We start from the raw sequence: 10979 nt of genomic DNA on the forward strand, positions 1-10979 counted from the left end.
TAATATTTACTGTAACTACGTTAGCCACCGGTTATATGAAAGTATTTTTCTAAACAAAATTGTTCAGCTCTCACCATAATTCCCATAGAAAGCTAACACTAACAAAGCTAATAAACAGCATGGATTCGCCTCCTATAAGACCACACGAAAAACTAACAAATGTGATAAAACCAACAAGTAATTGTTTGTTATTTTAAACCTCAAATCTCTTGCGGTTTTTTCTTAGCCACATTTATAGAATTTAAAGTACTTATGTTTGTTTACTGTCGCTAACGAACGTGAATTAGTGGCGTAGAATTCTGTTCTGTATGCTCAGGTAGCAATAGGCATATAATACAGTAAACACAATAGTGGTTATCGATTAACGGGACAAATGATTTTCGCGTGGCATTCGAAGTTACAAAATCTAAGCAGGAATGTGCGACGAAAAATGTTTTTTACGTAATATTACAAAATACATCATGTTTTTTATTTGCCCTACACACGCAGTTTTTACTTTATCCTAAGAATGAGTTTTAATAGTTTACAAAAATTTGAATTTGGAATTTTTTTATTAATAATATCGCACATATTTATGTCGCTACGCTACGCTTTAGTATTAGTACGTACGAGTAATTCCTTCTTAGAATTCATTTATCACTTTCCTAATGAAGCAAATGCAAACATGATAGCCACAGTTAACTACATGTAACTTTTACGAAAGTCAGAATATAGGTTAAGGATAATTGAGTTTGTTTATTCAATTTTTACTTGTAATTTCTATTTGGCGAAATGACTATAATCGAATGTCCATTATCTGTCTTTTTTACCTTCACACATAGGAAACTGGTATAAATAGTTTACAGTCAGCGAAATACAAATTGTCGCTTCTCAGAGGCATATTAAAAAGGGGTCTAGACTGAGAGCTCACAATCAGCTCTTTGAACTATTCTCTAATTTACCGAGATAAATAGTTATTACATAAAATAAAACAACATTTATAACAATCATTGTAAGTATATTTCTTTGGCTGGTGCAAAATAGCATTGTTGCATGCAATATTTACGTATTAATTTTTATACATCGATGTGTTTCTTATGTGAAACATTATTATATAACTTATATTTATTAATGTAAACTACCAATTACAAATAATAATATAATTCCATTTTACATGCTGTGTTAAATCACAATTAACACAACTTGAAAACTTTGCTATAACTTTTTATAATACAAAATGGGTCTTGAAAGTTGCAATGTCTGTTGTGATTTATTTATATTGTGATATATAAATTGTATCACAATATCGCATTTTTAATATATAATCATTTTATTGTTCTTTAATATTTCTAATTTAATTGCCAATAACATTTTCAATATCATATTTCTATTAATAACGTAATTTTCGTCTCTTGTTTTTCACATATTCTTCTCCAAACATTTTTATTTTGGTTCGCCGCTTTTGGAATTACAATTAGGTTATATTATTGTATAGCAACAATATAGCAGTTCATTATTAGTTCGCGTGTTATTCATACATTACACAACAGTTATCTAATGTAATGCTTAATTTTACGATTTATTTGGGTCAAGGAAACATAAATTAATTCTAATGAGATAACATACTTATAATAAAACAACGCTATTTAGTGCAGAACAGAACTAACGTTTTTATTTAAAGTAGTTTTGACGTTAACTAAACCATCACAGATGGCAGCACAAGTTCACAGATAACATTTTAGATATTACTTTTCTACACCCCCACTATATCTAACAATGTTATATTGATAAAAATCAGTATAATGAACAATTATTAACTTTAACATATGTGCTGAACCCCCAACTTATCCAATAAATAATAATGCTTATTAGAGCACAAGCTCTTTGTAAGTAAGTCAGCTGGCATCTCAGCTGATGGTAAATATTTAACATTCACAATATTATTATTTACACATTCTCTAGAAAAATGATAACGTATGTCAATGTGTTTGCTTCTCTTATGAAAGATTGGATTTTGAGTTAACTTTAATGCACTCTGGTTATCATTATATAATTCAATAGTGTACTTCTTATTAGTTATTTCAAACTGTAAATTTCTTAAATAAAGAGATTCCTTACATGCTTCAGTTAAAGCCATGTACTCGGCTTCACTGCTTGATAAAGCCACGGTCTTCTGTTTCTTTGTCTCCCAAGAAATTACACAACCTGACAAAGTGAAACAGAAACCCGTGTAGGATCTTCTATCAATAGTGTTCCCACCCCAATCAGCATCTACAAATCCTTCAATGACAGAGTTCCCATCTGCAGAAAATTTTAAACCATAATGTTTGGTCAATTTTAAATATCGCAATATGCGTTTTACATATGAACAATGCTGTTTGGTATAGGAATTATTAAATTGACTTAAAAAGCTAACTGCAAATGCAATGTCTGGCCTTGTAAGAACCGCTAAATACATTAAAGAACCTATCATTTGTTGATAAGGAAACAATAACTTATCTACATTATTCTCATCTTTAGATGCATGTAACTTAGTCTCCATTGGAGTTTGAACAGTTTTACATTGACTCATTTTGAATTTAAGTAACAGCTGATCAATATAATCTTCCTGACTTATTGATATTGTTTTCTCACATTTATTTACTTTTACATTTACTCCAAGACATTTCTTGATTTCACCTAAATCTTTAATTTTAAAATTGTCAGATAAAACATCTTTTAAGTGCTTAGTAGCTATAATATCATTTGAAAAAATGAAGAAATCGTCGACATACAGAGTAACAATAGTTTTTAACTTATCCTGTGTTTTCAAAAACATACAAGGTTCTATCTTAGATTTAACAAAGCCAATTTTTAAAAGACATTCCTCTACTCTCTTGTACCATACTCTTGAAGACTGTTTTAAACCATACATAGATTTCTTTAATTTAAGAACTTGACCTTTCTCTACTTTCTCAGAAAAACCTTCAGGTATTTGTATATAAATGTCTTCTTCAAGAATTCCATACAAGAAAGCAGTTGTCACATCAAGATGTGTTATATCAAGATTAAGTTGAACAGACAGAGCAAATAAAAGCCGCAATGTGGTATGCCTCACTACAGGTGAGAAAGTGTCAGTATAGTCCACACCTTGAACTTGTGAAAAACCTTTCGCCACTAAACGCGCACGAAACCGAATGTTATTATCACAATCATATTTTTTACGTAACACCCACTTGCACTTTACAACTCTAACATCTTGAGGAGGATTGCTAATCTCCCATGCATCATTCTCTTTGAAACTTTGTAACTCTTCAGCCATAGCTATTTTCCACTGTTCTTTTTCAGGTCCGGCTAAGGCATCCTGAAGAGACAATCCTGTCACATCATCATATGTGCTCTCACCAGCACAAAAATTTGAACATTTGAACCTGTCTGGTTGCTTCCTCTCTCGTGTAGGTCTTTGAGGTCTAATCTGCGGGATATCTTCAGCTTCAGAATCACTAGGTTTATATGTCTCATCAACCACATCCAGAAATGTGTCCTCTGAGCTATCTGTGTGGTCAGATTCCGAGTTTGGTTCATCTATATTAACTTCTTCTTCCCCCACTGAATCAAAACTCTGAGAGGAAACTTCCATCTGACATTCAGATTTTGATTCCTGCTCTATTATAACCACATCTCTACTAGTCAATATTTTCTTTGTTTCTGGGTTATACAGCCTGTATCCCTTTATGTTTTCTGGATATCCAAGGAGAATGCATTTTTCTGACTTCTTGTCCCATTTCTTGCGCTTCTCTTTAGCTACATGGACCATTGCAGTACTACCGAAGATTCTGATATGGCTTATGTCGGGCTGACAGCCAGTCCATATCTCATACGGTGTCTTATTACCCAATGCTGCAGCCACGCTTCGATTCTGTAGATATACTGCCGTGTTAGTAGCCTCACCCCAGAATTCTTTCCCTAGGTTGGCATCAAAGAGTAAGCATCTTGCCTTTTCAACAATAGTACGATTGAATCGCTCACATAATCCATTTTGCTGCGGTGTGTATAGATTACTTTTTTGGTGTATTATGCCAGCACCTTTTAAATAATTGTCAAACTCTTTATTACAGTATTCTAATCCATTATCACTCCTTAATACTTTGATTGTCTTCTTAGTTTGATTTTCCACCTGGGCTTTGAATTCTTTGAAACACCTCAAAGCCTCATTCTTGTGTTTTAGAAAATAAACAAACACCATTCGACTACAATCATCGACAAACAACAAGAAGTATTTGGATCCTCCTATGGATATATTTTCCATAGGCCCACAGATATCTGTATGGACTATATCTAATAGGTCACTGCTTCTCTGATTGATACTCTTGAAAGGTAACCGACACTGTTTGCCTTCGCAACATGTATCACATGAAGATTTACCAATATCCACTTTTTCATCAAAAGACATACCCTGTACTGCAGTCTTCATCTGATTCAGGTAGTCTTTATTAATGTGTCCTAATCTGCGATGCCATGTAACACCTGATACAACTGATGCAGCCAAATGTTCCTGGTTTTGTAAGTTTACTTTGTACACTCCATTTTCTAGTAATGCTGTTGCTACTAACTTATTATTTTTGTTATATACCGAGCAACTACTATCAGAAAAAGATACCTTGTTTCCTTTGCTTATGAGTTGGCTGACTGATAGCAAGTTAGTCGCCAGACTTGGAACACAATAAACGTCTTCAACCATAATTTCGTAATCAATATCACCAGTTGTAGTTATAATTTTCACATCGCCAGAACACAAAACTGACAACTTTTCACTGTTCGCAACGATAATTTCCTGTTTCTGATCATACGACGCATTCATAACCAAACTTTCATTTGCCGTAAGGTGTACACTGGCTCCAGAGTCAATATACCATGCATTTTTACTGAAATTCCCGCTCAGGAACACAACACTAAACGCATTAGACTGCATTCGGGGTTTTTCCTTGAAGTTCGACGCGTTATTTTCGTTATTAGTACATTGATTTCTATAATGGCCTTTTTGTTTACATCTGTAACATGTCACGTTTGACTTTGACGTATCGGCAGTGCTACCAACATTGACATTTTTTCTTGATGCCATTTTATTTTTCTTGTACTTAGAATTCGAACGAGCTGCGAACGCGCCGCCAACTTCATCACGTTCCTCTATGGTTGACTCCATGTCTAACAATTTCGATTTGATAGAATCAGCCGTTATGCTAATGCCTGAATGCTCAATTGCCATGATCATCGGTGAAAATCGATCCGGCAATCCTGCTAATAACAATGAGCCTGTCCACTGGTCATTTATTTCAAAACCCGTGCCACTTAATTTTTGAGCCGTGTCAATAATTTGAGTCACGTAGGACGTCATTGAACTGCAGTTTTCCAATCTTATCGAAATTAGATTCCGTAACAGATTTATCCTTCTTGAAAAACCGTTGTCATCGAATAACTGTTGTAGTTTATCCCAGAGTTCTTTCGTTGTTCTTACACTTTTCACATGTACAAACAAAGACGGGTCGATTGTCATAATCAATTTTGCTCGAGTTTTCTCGTCGTCTGCAGCTCCTACTACAGCTCCTTCTGGCTTTACACAATGTTTCATGCCTTCAAGGATTAGGAAATTCTCTGCCGCGAAGCTCCACTCGCTGTAATTTTCCCGCCCGCGTAATTTGGGTACATTTACCAAGTAGTTTGCCGCCATCGTAATTCTGAATAAAATACTTTTATTTCACGAATGTCCAGCCAATCTACACAACACAGTGTAAACGCGTGTCGAAACAGTCTTTTTAACACTCGTACCGTGACGAAATACTTGTTAAAACACTACTTTTCATTAATTTTCTGGGCCCATAACCTATAATAAAACAACGCTATTTAGTGCAGAACAGAACTAACGTTTTTATTTAAAGTAGTTTTGACGTTAACTAAACCATCACAGATGGCAGCACAAGTTCACAGATAACATTTTAGATATTACTTTTCTACAATACTGCAAACTATATTGTAGTGCAAATGAAAAAAAAACACTTCATAATAATCACATATCCAGAGAGCAGAAAGATTGCCAACGATGGCCTTTGATCTAGATTACATTAATTATTGGCTGCGTATGATTCTGTCGAGGGAATTCCAACTGCAAGAATAATCGATTTGGAGATGTCCATACCGAGACAGGTGGAAGTTTCCAGGAACCGTCTTTGGCAACGGCCTCGCCCAGTCCTCGTACTCCGGAGATAGGGTTTCGTAAACGTACTGGTCGTATGCTTCTGCCATTCTGTGATAAAATATATTATAACATGTAATTCCTCCTCTCAACTTAAATTGTAGACCTAACTCGAGCTTACTCATAAAATACGGACGACATAGAAATACGACAACGTAAAGTTTCAAGATTTTTTAAGTTAAAGAACAAATAGAAATTTTTTTTTGAATAATTTATCTCACTCTCACTGTTTCTCACGGTTAAGTTGAGGCGGCTATAGAAACTACTCTCAACGTGTTCTTAGCTTGTGTAATTATAATTGTATACATGGCTTCTTTACTATAAGCTCTCGTCCGTATCGATACGTGATTGTTAGATAATAAATAGGGTACAAACTACCGACTTCGCACTAAATCGTTAATTTATGAATACAGGTTGCTGGTCCGCATTACTTAGCAGAATTTATGCAACCAACTAATTGTAATTTCACTACAAATTGCAGGACAAATAAAAATAAATTAATAACTAACTTTTAGTTTTTTTCGTACTTGCTTGTTATAATTTTTTGTTGAAAATTTTTATAAAATTGAGTACGTACCTGTTTATTTTATAACTAACAGTGTAATAGTCTACGTTATTAAGTATAATAAATTCCAGGATATCTGCTAAATAAGAATCTTGTATAATAAAAATAATACAATTATTTTTGAGGCTTACATTAAAAGTTTTCCTTATCTTACTCATCCATGGAAACTACCTGTGTTATATTTTTAGTATCTGACATTATATAATAACGTTAAAGTTATCTGCCAATAACCTATTTTTTAGGATGCATAATTATGCAAACGATGCAGTAATCCAGAGGTCAATGCTAGGAACGAGTTTCTCTATAGGCAATAAACGAGCTAGATTCTCACAGATGCAACTTTCATTTGTACTTTGTAGTCGCAAAAACCAGTGTTCACACGACGGATGAGTAGATGGTTGTCTGTACGTAGTTATAATACAAAGAAACTCGTGTTTCTGAACGGTTGCGAATCCGAGACATGATGATACAGTTTTTTACGATCGATTCCGCGGTACACACATTATTTGTAGTCGTAATTAATGGGAATTGCTATTGGATGTTCTAATGTTAGTAAAAGTAAATAAAAACTTTATAGCTTGTTACGTCATTTTAAGATAATTATACTAAGAAGAGGTGGTTGTTTGATGAGAATGTTTAAATATTAAACTAATATCGTTTTATAAACGATATGGTTAGCTTAGTAATAAAAATTTAAAAGTACAAAGATATGTTCTGGGAAATACTTAAACTGTGTTAGCTACTAAGTTTATTTCTGAAATAAGAAATTCAAGTAGATCTTTACTTTCCTGAAAATAAATTAATATTTTAAGTTACTTTTTTAAATATTTAAATACCTAAGATATGTTAAGTTACGATGTTGCGATATGAGGTCTATTCACCTTTTTCAACCAAAATAGTGGCCAAATATATTTCATAAACATATTTCAAATCCTACTCGATCTACAGGTACATAATTTTAACTTACGAACAGAAATTTCACATACAAGAAAGTTTATATCAAGAATTATGGCGGTATCCACTTAAGTCTTGAAAGACTTAGCATTAGCAATCTTTACGCACAACGCACAGCCTTCCGTGACAAACTTAATTGTATTTCGCTTTTGCAAAATATAATTTTAATCGCTGGTCTATGAAAATTATTTATTTAACTTCTTTATAAATTAAAACAGCCAGCCGATTCTCCTCAATGTTGCCATAAGATATTTTTTACATATATCACTAAGAATAAGAAATTCAGATTTCTTCGGCTTTCACGTCACCTTATGAAACTTATTGATTGCAATCAATGCTCACGGACAAATAATACGCACTTTACATGCACAATGTAACAGAGAATGACTTGTGACCATTACCGTTTGTATTGCGCATCTGAACGTGAAAACATATTATGAAACTTCAAGTTTTTAAAACAGATGTCTCAACGGGTACAAATTATAGTAATTCTAGACATGAAAAAAATGTTAGAGAAAGACAGTAATATCTTTTTATCTTTTCCTTATTTATCTCCAAAGATAAGTTTGTGTTTTTACCTGGATTGTCGCCTCTGTTTGCTGTGATTGTTCGCCATGACATAATCAGGTTGATGTTGTATTGACATCCTTGATCTCGGAGGCGGCGGAACATATGGATGTGGCATTGGAACGGGTGCATACAGAGGTTCATATATCATAGGATATGGTGCGTATATTGGTTCCTCTATGTACAATGATCTTCTACGTTCCGCTGTAAATACGTACAACGATGACATCAAGATTAATTTTCATCATATAATTTATTGCTTTCTAAATTAATGCGAAGTATTTTCATTGGAATAAGTTGGATTCTCGTTGATTGAAGGCATAATAGAAGAAAAACTTTAAAAACGTCAGCTAACAAACAAACTCTACGGCAATTTTCCTATAAAAAAATATTTATATTAAATAATAAGGATGTTTGGAAGTGTTCTCTTAAACATGGTTAGTAATAAAATAAACGAGATATATAATGTTAGTTGCGTGATACATTAATAAATTAATGTTAAGAAGTATTTATGATCAAATTGGAGAGAGTGCATTAGTTTACTTATCTACCCACTAAGAACGGTTATTCACAAACGTTTTAACTAATTAATGTCTAAGTGCGGTTTCGAGGATCATATTTAATTAACATCAAATATGATTTTAATTCCTACATTAGTTTGTGTCGTAAAATATTATGATTATATAATTATATGACTTACGCATTGGTCTATGTCCATACATCATGTCTTGGTAGTCTGGTGCCATATGTTTTGATGGTCTGCGACCATACATCGAGTAATCAGGTGTGACCATATCTTCAGGATAAATTTTTCGTTTATTTGGCTTAGGTTCTTCCCCTGAATCATACGTTTTGGTTGGCACGTAGTAGAAACTGGCGCTAATGGGTTCTCCAGCGAAGGAGTTCATGTGTTCCTGGCTAGAATCCGGTGATTCTGTTGTTATGGTACCAAAGGCTTCGTTGTCCCACGGGTCAAGGTATACTCTATTATTTGGTGGGTTCCTGTCTTCTTCACCATCACTATCAAAATCGACGGCTGCCCAGTACGGGCTATTCGCATGCCCTGGCATGTTTGCTGTACTAACAAATTCACAGTCTAACCACTAGAACTAATAGTCTCCAAATTTGGCACATAACCATTACAACAGTCTCCACATCCTATCCACACATGGACTTGTTATTTATGTGCATCGCTGGGCAACACTTATTTTTATTCAAAGCACGCTGGAACGTTCAACAATGCGCAATTGGCGACAGAAATTATCTTAGAAGCACACGCGAGTGCTCGCTACGGCACTTGGTTTCAGAATAAAGTAAAGGCATTAATATGCGTGCGTGAAATAATAATAGTGAACGCTTTACTGAAGATGACAAGCCGTAGATACATATTATAAGTAAAATCTGTACTAATTCTACTCCACAAGCAGGAACATTAATTGACATTTGCTCGTGGTTTTGTCTTGGTCAAACATATCGGTATCCTATAAAGTTAATTTACAAATTTATCTCTATTAATAAGACAGAAAACAAAATGCAACGCAATATGAGTATATGTAAAGTCATTATAACTTACTTATAATTCCACTTAATTGATAAAGAAATCATATTTTGGACTCGTTATAATTGTATCGACCTAAAGATGAAAACAACGAATGTTAAAACTGCCAGTATTGACTTTGAATAAAAAGAATGGTATTAAGAAACCCTCACAGCATGGTACAGTAATCACATTCGCAATTTTTATAAAATTAATATTACACTATTTTATTCTTAAAAATTAGGCAACCGTATCAGAAGAACCAGCTAGCCGCCACATAGAGAAAATGCGTTCATTAAGTTAATTACTGTAACCACTATTGATAATGAAGTTTATATCAACTTATATTTTAATTTTAGTCTGATTATTTATCAGAATAGCTAACGATGTTTCATATCATATCAGAAGAAAATAATAATAAAGCCCAATATATATGTAATTAGTTGAAGCTATAATAAAGAAAAAAATTATAGTATTATTAAAAGAATTAACGATTACCACTCTCTAATAACCGTTAAACATTTCAAATAACGAAATGGAAATGCCCACCCTGTAATAGAGGTACAAGAAGAACCACAGATAGATGGCGTTACAATATAATTTTAATTTTGAGAAAAACGCCAAAGACACTATTGTGGGACTACACAGTACTTTATGAAGGAGACTGTTACCCTCAATGAAATCCAAAAACTTAAATTGAGGTATAAAACTTAAGGAATATTAATTATAAATTAAGTAAAGAAAAAATACGTACATAGATTTTATATAATGTATGGAATGTATAAAAAATTACTAATTTCATTTACAAACAGAGTTCTTTTGGTTCTTTACCTTCTGTCAGGCATAGCCCTGCCATAGAGATACACTATTAGGTCTATATGAACCAGGTTTATTATATGAGTATGATATATATTTTTTAGTTCGACTCAAAAATTATTTCTTTTTTTAGAGTATTTGCTTTTTAAGAGTATTAGTTTCTTGAAAGCAGCCTAGTACTTTTTGTTTATTATAAATATAAAAAAAATATTTATATGAAGAACATCTTTTTTAAATATATGTTCTAAAAATAGAGAATAAATTTTTGTAGATAATGGTATATGATATTTGACAATCTGTTAAAAGTACCTACCTACTGTTTATCTGTCATA

The 10979-nt window shown here is 33.1% G+C and overlaps 1 protein-coding gene across 1 annotated transcript; it reads right to left on the minus strand.

The window, feature by feature from the left end:
- Positions 1 to 5973: 5973 nt before the first annotated feature.
- On the minus strand, positions 5974 to 9620 carry LOC116767698 (uncharacterized). The gene is made up of 3 exons (XM_032658150.2): positions 8995 to 9620; positions 8306 to 8498; positions 5974 to 6259 (listed from the first exon to the last, which is right to left on the minus strand). The coding sequence occupies exons 1-3, from the start codon at positions 9362 to 9364 to the stop codon at positions 6082 to 6084; spliced, it is 741 nt and encodes a 246-aa protein (XP_032514041.1). The 5' UTR covers positions 9365 to 9620; the 3' UTR covers positions 5974 to 6081.
- Between the last annotated feature and the right edge of the window lie 1359 nt (positions 9621 to 10979).

Source organism: Danaus plexippus (assembly GCF_018135715.1).
Source record: "Danaus plexippus chromosome 9 unlocalized genomic scaffold, MEX_DaPlex mxdp_24, whole genome shotgun sequence".
Classification (NCBI taxonomy): Eukaryota; Metazoa; Arthropoda; class Insecta; order Lepidoptera; family Nymphalidae; genus Danaus; species Danaus plexippus.